The sequence below is a fragment of the Quercus robur genome, chromosome 7 (assembly GCF_932294415.1).
Source record: "Quercus robur chromosome 7, dhQueRobu3.1, whole genome shotgun sequence".
Classification (NCBI taxonomy): domain Eukaryota; kingdom Viridiplantae; phylum Streptophyta; class Magnoliopsida; order Fagales; family Fagaceae; genus Quercus; species Quercus robur.
The window spans coordinates 28340096-28357206 of record NC_065540.1 but is presented as its reverse complement, the minus strand read 5'-3'; the positions used below and the strand labels follow the sequence as shown (position 1 = coordinate 28357206).

The 17111-nt window shown below is 32.3% G+C and overlaps 2 protein-coding genes across 2 annotated transcripts; one reads left to right on the top strand and one right to left on the bottom strand.

The window, feature by feature from the left end:
• The first annotated feature begins 9874 nt into the window (after window positions 1-9874).
• On the top strand, window positions 9875-11344 carry LOC126693014 (syntaxin-related protein KNOLLE). The gene is made up of 2 exons (XM_050388865.1): window positions 9875-10051; window positions 10240-11344. Exon 2 carries the CDS (start codon window positions 10284-10286, stop codon window positions 11214-11216), a length of 933 nt encoding a protein of 310 aa, XP_050244822.1. The 5' UTR covers window positions 9875-10051; window positions 10240-10283; the 3' UTR covers window positions 11217-11344.
• Window positions 11345-12341: 997 nt separating this feature from the next.
• On the bottom strand, window positions 12342-16156 carry LOC126690886 (polygalacturonase-like). Its single transcript, XM_050386000.1, has 9 exons — window positions 15926-16156; window positions 15103-15228; window positions 14821-14988; window positions 14690-14710; window positions 13834-14041; window positions 13170-13251; window positions 12933-13041; window positions 12685-12801; window positions 12342-12595 (listed from the first exon to the last, which is right to left on the bottom strand). The coding sequence occupies exons 1-9, from the start codon at window positions 16154-16156 to the stop codon at window positions 12377-12379; spliced, it is 1281 nt and encodes a 426-aa protein (XP_050241957.1). The 3' UTR covers window positions 12342-12376.
• Between the last annotated feature and the right edge of the window lie 955 nt (window positions 16157-17111).

Sequence of the window (17111 nt, the reverse complement as noted above, 5' to 3'; positions counted from 1 at the left end):
ACGATTAACCGGGTTGGACCGTATAGTTAGGTCCTAATTTCAAAACCATGATTTTAGGTGCTCTAATTATATCACATATGGGTAACATAAAGTATTTTTGCTTGCCATACGATTTAGGTGGTGGGTTGTAGCTTGTAGGGAGATCTAGGTAGGGGTTCTTAAAAGGGTAAACTAGTGAGCTACTTAATAATAAGTTGAAAGTCATTCTTAGAAAGCAAATAAAGAAAAATCCAAACCTTGGGTGTTTCGAACACCACACAAACAACATATCTAACGTCTTTTTCTATACTTTGGTAGCAATAGCATCTTTGGCAACTTCTTGAGATGGTTGCATCTTTGGTGGCTTCCTTGCTCAACCTCTTTTTAGTTGAGTGATTAGTTTTGAGTTTTTGATTATGTGGGTTTTAATTTTCATAGTTTTTTTTTTTTTTTTTTTTGGGGGGGTGTGGGGGAATAATTTTCAGAGTTAACGCATTAGTGAGGATGTGATTGTGTGTAATAGTTCATATTTATTAACAAGAAAAATCTAATGTGGCACACTGCCATTGAAGGGTGTAAATTGGGAGGTTTTACACCAAATCTTTATTGAATTTAAACTCATATTTAATTTGAAGAAAAATAATAAAATAGGGGTGATTATTTGTAATTTTAAGTGAAATTAGAGGGTTGAATGTTCTATTTAAATGGTAACAAAATGATAATTTATTTTTAGTGATATTGAGTGATTATAAAGGACACATTGCAAATTGAATGATAATTAAAAATGTTATTTGTTATAAGAATAATGCTAGAGATACAAATTATTTTACAAACTGTTGATGTGGTGAGTGATTTTTGGTAAATAAAAAAGTGATGTTAATGGTGGGCCTAAATGAAAACCAATAAGAAGCTGGCTATATCAACAGTTTGTAAAAATATTGTAAAATAGTTTGTGACTGTAGTATTACTCTTGTTATAATATACCCCCTCCTTTTGTTATTTACTTCAAGAATAATACTAGAGATATAAATTATTTTACAATTTTTTTTACAAACTGCTAATATGGTGAGTGATTATTGGTAAATAAAAAAGTGATATTAATGGTGGATTTAGATGAAAACCAATAAAAGGTTGGCTACATCAACATTTTGTAAAAGTGTTGTAAAATAGTTTGTAACTATAGCATTACTCTTGCTTCAATTCTATAGTAATCTCTTCATTATTATTACAAGAAGGGGACCTTCTTAGCTCAAGAATAATGCTAATTCTTCCTTTTGGGTTTTTTGGAGTTTTTATGTGGTTGAATTACTGGTTTTGTTTTGTGTGTGGTTCTAGTAGTGTTATTTTTTTTTGCTTTCATAGTTGGTTTTTTTGTTGTTGTAGTTAGACATGGCAAAACAAGCGGATCGGGTCGGGTTCGGATCGAGTCAATCGGGTTGCAGGTCAAACGGGTTGTGAGTCAAAATGAGTCATTTTAAGTGGGTTAAAAACGAATTTGGGTCAATCGGGTTTCGGGTTGGGTCAGGTCTGGTTGACCCATATTTTTCACACGAATTTAAAAAAAAAAAAAAAAAAAACATGTATTTGCCATTTGGAAAGTTATGTAACAAATTACTTGATGTAAAATGTATTACTTTGAATTCATCACTTATATCAAGAATGAACTCAATTAAACTTATTAATACTTATTCAATAATTTTAAAATTATACAAATCCTAATATTGCTATCTAAAGCAAAATAACACAAAGACAAGTAAAACAAATACACAAGTTTTATTTGTACACAATATCAGCATTCCAAAATATAAAACAAAATTACAAATAACTTATTGGATAACTTATTTGATAAAAAATAAAAACATATAAGAAATTTACAATCTTGAAAATTAATTTTATAATATATTATCAATTGTGATTGACACTCTATTTCTATTTGAAATATACATTAAAGTTTGATTGTTTACTTATTTATACATGGTCTCTTTTATGAATATCATATCATTGTTAAGCAACACACACTTTAGGAAATATCATAATTTATTTTGAAAAACCATTTATTTTGGACATAAATTGTTAAAAAATAGGTCTAAGCATTCATAATTTATGCTAATTTGATACTTTGGCTTCACTATTTTCATACTTGTGAATGTTTCTCACACATGTCTACAATTTTAAATCTATATTTTTAACTCTACTGTAACCAGATTAACTTGACATGTACTTTGCTATTTGATATTTAAAAATCTTTACTCATTACAGAATGCTCAACCGTTCATCTTTCAATTAATTTGCATGCAGTTATATGAATGTATTAATTATTTCCTTAAATCTCACAACAAACAATTAAACCAATATTGTCTTAATTTTACTATTTTTTTTACCCAAAAAATAGTTTTAAAAAATTGTTCAGATTCGGGTCGGTCATGGGTCGGGTTGGGTTGATGCAAAAATGGGTCAACTTATTTTTGCTTTTAATCAAAAAAATCGGTTTCGAGTCAAGTATTTTTCAGGTCGGGTTAGGTCAGAAAATTCTGACTCGTTTTACCATGTCTAGTTGTAGTCCTACTCTAGTCTGTAAGTTATAGGTGCTACTATATTTTTTAGGAGCCTTGTTTATTTATTGTTTAAAAATTGTTGCTAGGTTTCCAATTTGTTTTCAGTAAAGTTTCTTCATTATAAAAAATAATAATAAATGAATAACCATTACTAAAAGCCACAAATATTTAGTTCAAAGTTGTTTCATTGTAAAGCATTATTTGCTAATGATGGTAGGATTGCCACTTCTTTGTGAAGCCATTTTTTAAGTCACAATTATCATTATCAAACAGTGCTTTATAAAGAAACAACTTGAACTAAATATATGTGGCTATTAGTAGATTTTTTTTCATTTTTTTCTTGTCGGATAATGAATAAACTTTACTGAAAACAAGCTAGGAATCAGCAATAATGGACTAACAACAAACAAAAAAGACTCTTAAAAAAATGGAAAATGCTAACGAGTGCCCTTAGGGCACTGGTTAAGAATCCAATTAAAGAAAGTTTTGATATCACTTTTATGGGAAATGAAAAAAGCTGTCAAAACATTAATGACCCTAAAAAAATATAGCAAGACCTATAACCTATAAAATAGAGTAGGACTCCAACAACAAAAGCAACCCAACTACCAAAGCACAAAATAACACTAATACAACAATATTTAGGATCCGTTTTGATATAACTTATTTTGTTGAAAACTGAAAACACTATAACAAAATAATTTTTAAATATGTGAATAGTGCCGTAGAACCCATTTTTAATGAAAAAGTTGCTAAAAAGTGAAGTTTGTAAGTCCCATAAACAGTGCACGAGACCCACTGATGTGCACTGTACACTGAAGAAAAGTCAGCAACTGTGGCTTAAAAAAAAGAAAAAAAAAAGAGAGAAAACGCGCAAACTGAAAACGCAGACGTGAATAAGTTGAATCCAAACCGGGCTTTAAAATAAAACCAGCAATCCAACCACATAACAAATCCAAAAAGAAGAAGGAAGAATTAGCATTATCCTTGAGTAAAGAAGGCCTCCTCCTTATAAGAACAAAATCTGTAAACTCCCACATTAGTAGAGGGTTTTAGATAGACCCATTAACTAAATTGAAACCTATATCAAAATTAGCCAAAGGAAAAACTCTACTAATTCTCAAAATAACACACATACATTAACTAAAATTTAAAACTCAAATAAAAATTAACCAAAGGGAAAATAACTCCAACCCATTTACCAAAATTGACACCCAAATCAAAATCAGTGACAGAAAAACTCTCAAAACCTCAAAATAACATAAACCCATTAACTAAAATTGAAAAACCATAATCAGAACTAGCCAATACATACTAACGATTCTCTTTAGTGCCAGCCAACTTATTAATCAGAGAGAGAGAGAGAGAGAGGGAGAATTTGGAGAGGAGCTGGGTGTGAGAGAAGTTTAGATAAGTTTGGGTGTGGGGTTTTCTCATGTGAGAACTCAATGGCTATAATTGGAAAAAAGAAAAGAAAAGAGAGAGAGAACTAAATGCCGTTTGTAAACTTAAGTAAGTGTACAAGTGGGTGAATTTTAAAAGGGGTATTTAAGATATTATATCTAAGTTTTTCCTTTTATATATATATATATATATATATATATAACTTTGGAAAGATTTAATAAAAAGAAGTCCAAAGAGATAATTGTTAATGATTTACAACATGAAATTACTATTATTAAGAAAGAAATCATTGAACTAAAAAAATGATTTAAAAAATGTTTAAAATGATAGCATTAACTTAAAACAAGAAATGTTACTTTTAAAAATTGATAAACAACTTGACAATGAACAATTTCATGTCTTGTGCACTTCTGCCCTTATGGTATCAGAGCCATTCTTTTCTAGCTGGTAATAGTGGTATTGGGTTCTTTGTACTCAATCTGTTTCTACCCAAACTTTTGATACTTCCTTTGTCGTGTCTTTCTTCTTATCTCCGTTGTCACCACCCTTATCAGAAAGTGAATTCCCTATACCAAAAAGTAAGGCCTGTTTAGCTAGAAGTGCGTTAGGGCATAAGTGGTAGAGGATTGATCAGGGTATGTGTTACGAAATGCAATGGTTGTAAGAATAAACATAACAAGTGAGTGTTAAACCTAAGATAGAATGGATAGATTATTTAGATCCAATTCCTCTATTAGCTCCAGATCTAGCGTCCCTCCTGATATTATAAATGAAGAAGATTACTATGTTGAAAAAACTGATTTCATTGATTTTTAAGAAATGGTGTATTCCTAAAGTTGATACTAAATCTATATATAGGACTAGTTGGGTCCAATCTACCTTCAATTCTCAGTTTAGTGCTAGAACTATTGAGGAAACATATTGTATTTCAAGAACTCATGAAAAGTGTTGTTTGTTTAATAGAAGAAGTATTAATGATTTTCTTGCAAAGAAATCCAGTTATTTGCATATATATATATTGTGTCGAGAATCGTGGGCCACTTCCTGGAGTTGCTTGGGCCCTAGTCATGATGATTCTGGCCCTGTTACAGCCCATATAGTCGAAAACTATAAGGGAAAGAGTCGAGAATGAGGACTTGTCAGCTTGTGCCTTCACGAATTCTTATAGTCGAGGATCCTAGATAATGCCTTGGGAAAATCCACTTGCCGAGCATGAGTTTGGTATTATGCATAAGTTACTAGAAAGTCACTTCAACCTCAGAGGGTGGACCATCTCACTGACCTAAGATTTGACATTGACCAACAGTGCCCTAGACTAAAGAAGCCACTTGTACCACCTGAGCAGTGGATCCAATGACGTAAGGAATATTCACTTATCATGACGCCCCTATTCAAAGAAGAGTATAAATAGGACAAGAGTGGGGGAAGTAAGGGGTTGGAACAAAAATTGGTAGAGAAACACGAGAGAAAAGAGAAACATCCTTTCTAGGGAGAAGGAAGTCTTGCTTAGACTTCAGAAAGGGGGCTCGGCTTGTGATAACCTTCACGGCCGAGCTGAACTTGAGGTAGTTCAGTGCTGAAGCACCATTGTAAGACCATTAATGATACCACTAACCATTTCTTTGGACCTCCCATTGTGGGATAGGCCCAATCCAAAATACAAGTAAATCGGGGGTCTGGGCCCAACTTGCCCAACGTTTTTGGAAAATGACCACCCCAAGGTTAGGGTCATATTTTCTATGTATTGGCTTATCCTTGGACAAAACACACTTTACTAGTAATTTGATAGATCTAAGTTAGGTTTAATGTATCATCAAATGTGTGAAGTTTACTTTACAAGTGGTATTAAAGACATGAAGATTGATCCAAGAAACAAGTGAAGAAAAGTTGCTTCATTAAATCTCGACACTAGCATCTATCAAGGATTAATGAAGAAGCTTGATGCCAGCTAAGACAGGTTGGAAGTCTTTCATACCATGACCTCTCTTCTTAAAAAGTTTTTCAAGAGCTCATAGTATTAGTTAGACTTGTGCTTTTTTGTGTAATAATTAGGGAGACTGTTATTTTATACTTCTCTCATAATTAAGCTTGTGGTTTTGTCACGGATTGCCAAAGGGGGAGATTGTTAGGGTCATATTTTCTATGTATTGGCTTATCTTTTGACAAAATGCACCTTACTTGTAATTGGTAGATCTAAGTTGGGTTTAATGTATCATCAAGTGTGTGAAGTTTACTTTACAAGTGATATCATTAAAGACATGGATATTGATCCAAGAAACAAGTGAAAAAAGTTGTTTCATTAAAACTCGATACTAGGATCGACACTAGCATCTATCGAGGATTTATGAAATAGCTCGACACAAGCTTGTAATTAGGTAGATCTAAGTTGGGTTTAATGTATCATCAAGTGTGTGAAGTTTGCTTTACAAGTGGTATCATTAAAAACATGAAGATTGATTCAAGAAACAAGTGAAGAAAAGCTATTTCATTAAAGTTCGACACTAGCATCCATTAAGGATTAATGAAGAAGCTCGACACAAGCTCGATTTATTGAGATTTATAAATTTAGAATTCTCAAATATGAATTTCGGCCCATGATGACTTGGATGATTAGGGTTTCTCTCTCTGCAACCCTAGACCATATAAAAGGCTTATTTTAAAGTCATCAATGTGACACAAAGACTCAATTAGAGAACTCATATACTTTGTGAGAAGCTACTGCGTTTTGTGCGCCTTAGGGTTTTGTAACCAAATGCTTTTTGATCTTCAACGTGATTTGAAGTGAAGAATTTTGCAGCCAACAACAGTCAATCAAGTTGCTGGAGTTAGTCATGTACTAGGATCCGTGCATGTGAAGAAGTCTACTACAAGATCGAGACAAATTGGGTATTAGACCGAAAGTTCAACTCTAGGTTGGTATTTTGGGATAGGCCAAGGTAGTGGTAAGACCTCATACTTGTAATTGCTTGATTATTAATTAGTGGATTCTTGGGAGATGTGACTTGAAATTCAGGGGTTTTTGCCTTGCTAGAGATTTTCCCCATTTGTCAAAAATTACCGTGTCTATTTTATTTCCATTGCATAATAGTTTATTTGGTGATTTGTTGGTGTCTCCACGATTTGCATGTAATTTTACATAATTAATCAACTTGGGTAATTAAATTAATTAACGGGGTCAATTTATAACCCAACATATATGAAAAATATAAAAAAACCCACTAATAAAATAAATATAAGTTTGTTTGAAACAAATGAAAAAAAAAAATGTTATTAATGAAATTCTCAATTTTAATTTGTCCAACCACTATTTGTATATAATAATAATAATAATAATAATAATAATCATACCATAAGAAAAATGAATCAATGATAGTGATTTTTTTAAGGTTTATTAATTTTGATTCTATGGTTTTGTCATCAGTATTCCATATGTGCTTATTTGCAAGTACTTTTGTGCCATTAAGAGACTACAACTTTGTACACATTTCCCGACCTACCTTTTCTAATTAGATTCTCTTGCTTGATGGAATCAAGAATATGTGGTACAAGACCAGTTAACTTCTTGTGAGAAATATCAAGAAGGCTTAGCTGTAGAGAGTTAAGAGTCAGTAGAGACCCCAACGAAGATAGGATATCGCTGGAAAGCAAATTGTTGGCGATATTTATATCAGCAAGAGATCACAAGAACTAACTGTCTCTAGGATTGAGTCAGATAGCTTATTGTTCTGTAATTGAAAAGCACTCAATTGCTTCAGATCACCAATATTAGCATGAGATGTAAAATGTTTTACATTTATAGTTACATTTCACGCTCACTGCTCAGCTGCCTCTCCCCCTCCCCAACTCCTCATCAGATTAGCCACGGTACCCTCCCCCTCCCCAAATATTTTACTTCTTCTTGCCTTAATTTTACAGTTTGACTAGAAAATATTTTCCAATTGACCAGATTTTACAACAAAATAAACATGATAAAAATGTGACAAATGGAGCATAAATAAAGTTGCAGGTCTATCCCCAATCCATAAAGGGAAGAGAACTAAAGAAGGATCCAACTTATGGAGGAGGCTTTAGAGACGGAATTAAAATGCCCTATGACATTCCTGTACTATCTCGGACTACATCCCTGTGCATCACAATGATGATTCACAATGATGAAAGAAAGCATTAGAAGTATAAGTAGTCTCAATTCTCAAACATTAAAATAAAACTACAAAATAAATATAAAGATGCCTGTGACAGATAACAGAATATAAGCTAATGAACACAAGCTACATGCTAAATAAGGAATAAAGAATTAACCCCATTCCTTAAAGATTGAAAAGCATTACCCTTCTCCATGGTTTGTATACCACATTAAGTCTAACAATTGCAAAAGAAAAAATAAAAAATAAAATTCAGAAACCATAACAAATGCAACCATTGACAAACAAACGCTCAAGTCTAAGCGATCTTACAGTTTATCCATACGAGAAAAACTGCCTCCAACAATTGATTTCCAGGGATAATTGGTGACTGATTATTATCCACTAAGTTTGTCACCGATGCTTGATAAAGTCAAAAATCTCACAAAATCAGTCCATTAATTTTCTCAAAATTAAAAATATGTCATCATTCACCCGGATATAAATTCAAATATTTCCACACCCCATTTCTTTTTCATTTTTTCTTCTAAGAAATAAGAGCTTTATAACAAATTTAAGATACATTAATTATTAATCAGCTTTAGTTTTAATTCATAAGATAAATAGAAAATTAAAAAGAAATATAGTTTACAAAATAAGTAAAATGAATTAAAAAGAGAATAATAAAGAATAGGGACATAATTTACTTGATATGCCTTTATTGCAATGGATGGTGAGTTGGGGATGTTACATTCTATTCTACTTAACATCATAGGAGGCAAACCATTGCGCACCCTTATAAGTTCCTCTGGAGTGTGGGTCGGGAGGCAAAGACTGGGGTTCAAGTTTCTAGGAGAGTGTTTCACATATATATACACTTAAATTAGATTAGAGTAGATTTTCTATCTTGTAAAAAAAAAAAAAAAATCATAGGAGGCAAGCTTGGCCAAAAACAAATTAAGCCTCCATTATTATAGATGGTATACATTAGATTAATGATTTTTTTTTTAAAAAAAATTATGGTTAAAAAATATTAGACTATTCGTTATTTGCAAGTGAGGTATTCTTGCTTTGGTGAATGAGCTGATATTATGGCATTCTTAGCTTCTGTAATAGGTATTAATGTAAGTACAAAAATTTTAAAAATTAGATAAGACATGTGTCGCAAGATTAGGCCTTCAATTTAACATGTAATTGGATTTTCTTTCAACTATGGTTTATATATATATATATATATATATATATTTTGGAGGAAGGAACAATATATATTTTTACGACTAAGAAAATCTGAAAATGTGAAGGGCAATAAGGAAAATATATATATCACAAATAAAATAACATAAATTGGTATGTGCTTTTTTTCTACTAGAAATGATATGTTTATAATATTTTCACAATAAATTATATGTGACAGTTTGTTACTAGTTGTTATTATTGGGCAAAAAAGTGATTTTAGTGTTAAGATTAAATTTGAACTAATAACAATTAACTATATATTATGGACGTAGAACCTTTGTTTTTGGAGAAGGGGGTCGTGCGGAGTCGGGATTTCTTATCGTTCCTTATTCCAGCTGAGTAAATTTAGAGGTTGTAATAGTGAGCACATGTCAATTTCCGACTCTACTCAATGAAAGTTATCAAACGAGTATTCACGACAAGACAAAAGGAAAAAAATAATAATAATAACGCATTCACGACAAGACAAAAGGAAAAAAATAATAATAATAACGCGTGTATTTGAAAAATAGCCGTTAGAACTACAACGGCTACCTTCGATGTAGTTTTAAAAATATATAGCCGTTAACCCATAGCAGTGGGATAAAACAAGTCACTGGCTGAGTTTGCATTTGGACTGAAAAGCATCTCACTATTCTCCTTCGTTATATTTTGTTGCCAATTCCTCTCTCAAAGCTCCAACTGCGAAGCGAAGCTAGGGGCAGAAGAAGAGCTATCCTATCCTTAAGAGCAAGGGGCTGCTAATACTCGAGAAAGGTATGCATTAATTCCCTCATCTGAATTTTCTACATTTATTTCTAAAAGGAATTTTCTACATTTAGTCTAGATTACTGTTGAAGTGTTTCTTGAACAATTTTAATTTATTAAGGGAAAGTTTTTAGTTGGTCAAGAGATTTAGGAAGCAAAGCTAATCTAAAATCAAATTTTGTTCCTGATTTATGCAGGTTCTTAATTAATTCCCAATTCGGGAATTCAAAGATAACAAAAGATGAATGACCTCATGACCAAATCGTTCACCAACTATGTGGATTTAAAGAAAGCAGCCATGAAAGATGCGGATCTGGAAGCTGGAAATTTAGAAATGGCATCTTCCAAAGCCCACATGGACAGTGACCTTGGTCTCTTTCTAGAAGAGGCTGAGAAGGTGAAGATGGAGATGTCCGAGCTTCGCGACATTCTGAGTAGCCTACAGCAAGCCAACGAGGAATTCAAGTCCCTCCACAAGCCCGAGGCCTTGAAATCCTTGCGAAGCAAGATCAATGACAACATTCTCACCGTGCTCAAAAAGGCCAGGACTATTCGGTCTCAGCTGGAACAAATGGACCGTGCCAACGCGGCTAATAAGAGGCTCTCTGGCCAAAAAGAAGGCACCCCAATTTACAGGACAAGGATTGCTGTCACTAATGGGCTGCGAAAGAAGCTCAAAGAGCTTATGATGGACTTCCAGGGGCTGAGGCAGAGAATGATGACAGAGTACAAGGAAACCGTGGGTAGACGCTACTTCACAGTAACGGGAGAGAACCCTGATGAGGAGGTCATAGATAAGATTATCTCCAATGGCGGCGAGGAGTTTCTAGGACGGGCAGTACAAGAGCACGGAAGGGGGAAAGTGCTAGAGACGGTGGTGGAGATACAGGACAGGCACGATGCCGCGAAGGAGATCGAGAAGAGTCTGCTTGAGCTGCATCAAGTGTTTCTTGATATGGCTGTAATGGTGGAGGCACAAGGAGAGCAAATGGACAACATTGAGCAGCATGTATTGAATGCTTCTCACTATGTCAAGGATGCCACCAAAGATCTCCAGACTGCAAACAAGTACAAGAGAAACAGCAGGAAGTGGATGTGTGTGGCAGTGATACTTCTACTTGTGATCATTCTTGTTGTTGTCATCCCCATTGTCACTAGTTTTGCCAATTCTTGAAATTGTCTTATTTTCTTCAATCTTTTGGGGGGGACGGGTACTGTAATGTATGATTGAATTTCGTTCACTCAACTGATTAGGTTGAGGTGATTTTAATTTGAATGAAATATATTATTAATTTTATTTAACTTTGGTCAAATTGCATCGGTTGGTTTCATTTTTAAAACAAATTTACGGTAACATTATCTATAACACTTTAGGAAAACCCCCCACTTTGAGTTAAAGAGTGTTGAAATCAAATTTCTTAAGCCACTTTGAACACAGAAATTCCTCAGAATATCATTTCCATCATTATAATAGGGCCCATAAGATAATTATTGTTATGATTCAATCTCTTTACTACAAATATTTCGAAAAAAAAAAAAGTACCATTAGGAATTCATAAAACTGGAAGAAAAGAAAAAAAATTCATTCAAGGAATTCATATAAAAATTCTGAGCAAAATTTATGAAACAAATTAAAAATAAAGCGACCCATCATTAAAGTGCACAGTGAAAAGTGGAAAAGACCAAAACCATCTCTTAAATTGATTCATTCAGACTCTTTCAATATCTTAATTCTTTTTTGGATGGAAAAATAAAAACTTGTCAACATTTGCTTAAAACGTTCTAAATTTTTTTTGATCATGTGACACCATTTATCTATGAATGTGAGGATTTTAAAAACTCCATAATAAAATTACACCCAAGAACTTGAAGAATTTCAATCCCCTGCACCTTGTTTATAAAATCTTTCTTTAAATTCTCAAATCCCTTATTCCGTTCACTTTTTTATGAGCCTTTCATACAGTGTTCTATATATAGTTCAATCACTGAAATCTATCTTTTCTTCCCACCTTAGATTTTCATTTTCCTAAGAACTTTGTTAGGCACCCTGAATTCAACATTGCAGAAATCCATAGAGAACACATATATGAATGTTATTAAATTAATGTGAATAATGAGAGCTGATCATATCATACAACAATATTATCACGAACCTTTAACAATCAATATTATACATTTATACTCTATGGTGAACTAATCTTGTTCTTAGTCATATAAACAACAAATCCTAGTGCTAGTCAATGTTTATTATTCCCACACTATGATTGACATTTTTGTATGTATGGTATTATTCGTGAGTATTTATAACTACAAAGTCAATGTAAAGTTCCCCTCTCAAGGGCAGTGAGGGGAAACAATTCCTGTGTCAGTCGATTGCACATTATTGCATAAAGCTTTGGTTTTTTTCCCTTTTTCAGCTTCCAAGTTAATGCTTTGCAAAAAAATCTCCTGACATGGAAAGCTATTGCTGCAGTTGAATTCAATGGCAACATCAGAAGCGCTAATCCCATGAATGTTTTGGTAAAGCACATTTTTCACCTGAACTGCAGATTTCTGTAATACATTTTAAACCAACAAGATAATTTGTCAATCAGAGAGTTCAATACTTACTTTTGTATGGCTTATGGAACTAAGTTATTTACCTGTTCGCCGCATGGTTTGTCTTGGTCACAGTAATTTTGGTCTATTATTATAGGGTTGGCAACATTATGCATTTCAACATTCTGAAATTTGATGTTGCTTGCACTTCCTGACCCTCCCTGAATTTACAAAAGATGGACTTAGTGTTGGTAGCATGATTCAATTGTCCATGCATTATTATACATTGTTTGTGTCTGTATGGTGTATGGGTAATCTAATTTCATATGATTGAAAGACTAGTATCAATTACCTGCCATGTCTTAATCCTCACACCATTTGTGGTTCCATACAACTTAGCTCCATTTATGGTTACTCCAGAAACATAAGATTCCGAATTTCCAGATCCTAAGCTTCCAATACTGAGCTCACCATGCGGAAAAGGACAAGTCTTAATATTGACATAAAACAAAAATAACAGTAGGTATGTATATATACTAATTGAAATTGGTGAGTCTGGAGCAACTGGTTATAGTTCAGAATTTGGGACCTAATTCCATGACCAGGTCCACAGGTTATGTCTCTGGCTTGCACGTTCTGGGATCCACTTGCAATTGAAATACAATCATCACCTTCAGTACGTCGAAAAACAAATTAGGAACAGTAACTAGTTTGTGGTTACACAAGCATTTCAGTAATTTTTAGTTACTTCTTATGTCTTTTCTTTAAGGAATATGACACGTCTTACGTGAAAATGAAATCTTTTGGGACAATAAAAGTTAGGGACAACAATCCAATAAGATACGTACTTCAATGCTTTAAACGAAAATCTCTTCTAGCCATAAGTTACAAACTCAAGCTAACAACAACAATCTAAGTTATTTGGAAAAGAGAATCAGTGAAATTATATTTTGTTTAAGAACTAGAATTAGTACCCTCCATGGTTTCTAGCCAATCCAAGAACCATGGGGTATTTCAGATGAAATTTTTAGGCTTATATAGCATCTTGCTCATTTTGTACTTCGAGTTGGTGTTGAGAGTTGAGACCATTCCTTATGTTGTGGACTCTCCAACTCAAGAGTTACTGTGACTTTGTTTTTTGTGGAGTATGCTTCTGTGCTTTTATATAGTTTAGGTTCCCCTAATACAATATTTCACTTACCGAAAAAAATAATTTAAAAAAGAAAAGAAAAAGAAGGAGACCTTCGGTATACCTGTTCCTATATTACAGCTTGAAATTTGGATGTCTTGAGTGTCAGCGACATGAATTCCATCAGTGTTGGGGCTATCCTTTGGAGCAGTTATAGTCAACAAAGAAGCTTGAACATTCATGCATTTTTCGAAAGAGGTGTGAATTTGTTGCGCTTCTTGGATCTTCAAATTATTCACGGTCAAATACTTACACTTATAGAAGGTCAGAGCCTGCCAAGATACATAGTTTCCATATAATAAAATTGAGGAAACATTTTTTTTTTTAGATAGAGGATATATTCTGTTTCTCAAAAAAAAGAGGATATATTCTTTTTCTAGTTGTATTCATATCATCATATTAAAAAAAAAATATATATATATATATATATATATATATATTTATATAGGTTAAACAGATTCATATCAAAATGAGTTAACTTATCTTGATATAAATAATGAGGTCATTTCAAGGTAAAAATGACATCATTGTCATGTCAATTATATAAAAGTAAAAACACTATATATTAACATCATTCTTTTCTTTTTGCCACTAACAAAGAACTAGTGCAACAATTTCACACAAAATGGACGCTCACTAATTCAGCATAACATAATTGTCTACAGAAAAACATTACATATAAGGATAGCACTAATTGCATATCTATCAACTATCTTCTGTTATATGTAATATTATTTATATCTTTAGATTGGTTAAAAATCAAATCTTTTTTGTCGAATGGATCTCCTTCGTTTCAACAAAAATTGAGAGATTAGTAATACATTTTTTTGTTAATTTAGAGTTGTGTACAAGCGATGCATGTGCATATAATAAGACATGTAAATAGCATTTTCTTAAAAGGTAAAAGAAGACAAACATACCGTTGGTGCATGCGTGCAAGGCTGTTAGTCAATGAAGAGATAAGAATAGTTAGCACTTCTGATTAAGCAAGTATGAGTTAGATTAATCAAAACAACATTGAAAATTAATGGTTCCTATAATATTGGCTTACCAGAGCTTTATTGACTTTGCAAGAGTTTTGCCACCATATCTTCCCGTTGCCATTGATGGTTCCACCACCGTCAACTATTAAATTTTGAACACTATCGAAGAGTAGCCAGTGTCTACCATCTTGGCTGTAGTCCGATCGATCATTAGATGCTTCCAAGGTTCCAGAAATCTGATCATTTAAAAAATATATAAATATAAATTTTATTATTTAATATATATTGCATGAACTTTTGAAAAATATATATACATAGGAGACCATCTTTCTCTACTATATTTAATTTACCTGCACTTTAAGATCAGATTTACAAGGACCTAAGAATCTAATTGGCTTAAGACGATAGGTTTTCTGAGGCACCACGAGAATAGCTCCTTGGGTTGAACAAGCTACCTCCCAAGCCTTCTTAAATGCCTGAAAGAACCGTTTGAGTTAAACCACATATATATATATATATATATATATATATATTTTTTTTTTTTGAGTGTGACCCAAAATATATTGAGTGATATTCTATGATACAAATTTTGATCATACTAACAAGTGCCCTTAGGACAATAGTTAACAATTTATTTTAGAAAAGTTTTAAAATCACTTTTATGAAAAATGGAAAAAACTGTCAAAATATTAATTACGTTTTTTTTTTCTATAAAAATTTTCTTTAAATGGATTGTTAACCATTGCCCTGAGGGCATCTGTTAGCATTTCCCTATAAATTTTACTACATAAGTTTTACAGATTGATATATCATTAATCACACAAAAAGTAATCTAAATATATACTCATTTATTATCTTATTACAATGGTACAAATCATATTTTTAGTACTTTCCATATGTAATAACTCAAAATGTGTTGAATGATATTAATAATATTACAATTTTTAATACATAAATTTTTTTAAAACATGTGTCACCAATCACACAAGAAATAATTTAAATAATTATTAATTGCGCCATTAATTTGTAGTAGCTTTCGAAAATTAAAAGAAAAAAAAAGTTGTAGTAGTTTTAGTATTTTCCAAATGTATTATAGCATTAATTATATAGCGCCATGCAACTCAACCAAAAACCACTGTTTAAATCTACCATTACTCTGATAAAGGAGTATACCTCTGTGTCATCAGTACCATCACCTTTAGCTCCATAGTCATTGACATTAATTGTTTTACCCGAGGTAGAAATGGTACCCAATATTCTATCAAACCTTTTCAAACGTAAGACATGAGTGCTTTGCTTGATCACGTCCTTAAACCGTGGGTCCTTTTGCAAAGTGCTATAACATGAAATGAAAGAGAGCATGAAAACGAAAAATGGAAGAAGATATCTTATTTGCTGGGCCATTCTTTCCTTTTCCTTTTTTGTGTGAGAGAAAAGATATATAGAGTACTTCTAAAAAGTAGAGTATATATGTTTGGTAAGATGATTATAGGAAGTGAGAAAAAATAGCATAGTTCGTAACATATTTATATAGAGATTAGAGAGGGAAAGGCGGCTTTCAGATTGTTGTCTATATTAATGTTGGCTGGCTCTTGAGGTATGGTTTGAGATGTAAGAGACTGAGACGAAAGGATTTCTTAGTGCACGCTTGTATGCCATGACTGCTTGCATTATTCATAATACGTACATTCATTTACCATATATAGTAAGCAAAATCCTCACACATCAGCTCCTTACTCTGACTTTATTTTATCGTTTTTCAATTTTCACAGGAGAAAGAAGTTGGTTTATATATAATTTGTTTAGAGGGTCTTGTCTTAATTCATAGTTGATAATGGTCCTCTTTTATCACTTTCAGTATCCTTTAGCCCCCCAAAAAAAAAGTAACCAATAATTAGGAAATCCATGGCTAAAACAGCTAACAGATATGATTTCAAGCATATGCGTACGATGATAAATTTTGTCTAGTATGCTAGAAATACTACAAATTTTAGATAATAATTCTTATAAAATAATGTATCACACTAATTAAAAAAATAAATTTGTTATAACTTTTGCATTTTCATTTTTTTAAGCTTTTTCCTGCATCTATTAAATATAAATTGACTTTTCATAACATTCTATACATACATATTATAACTTGAAGAGAAAAAATTACAGGAAAAGGGAATTACAATTTATGAAATCTGAACATGATCACCCTCTAATCTTTTTATGTTAGTGCATTTTAATATTAATTAATAAATAAATTGTTAGATTATTTAATATTATATATGTTTTTTTAATATAAATACATTTTTATTTTAACATGTGACATCTGCACCACAATAATTTCTCTTTATAATCAGATCAAGACACT

Coding starts and splice junctions, on each gene's coding strand:
- LOC126693014 (XM_050388865.1), top strand. CDS start 10,284: ATGAATGACCTCATGACCAAATCGTTCACCAACTATGTGGATTTAAAG.
- LOC126690886 (XM_050386000.1), bottom strand. CDS start 16,156: ATGGCCCAGCAAATAAGATATCTTCTTCCATTTTTCGTTTTCATGCTC. Junction 14,711..14,820: donor GCAAAGTCAATAAAGCTCTG/GTAAGCCAATAT, acceptor ATTGACTAACAG/CCTTGCACGCATGCACCAAC. Junction 14,042..14,689: donor CTTGCACGCATGCACCAACG/GTATGTTTGTCT, acceptor GTATCTTGGCAG/GCTCTGACCTTCTATAAGTG.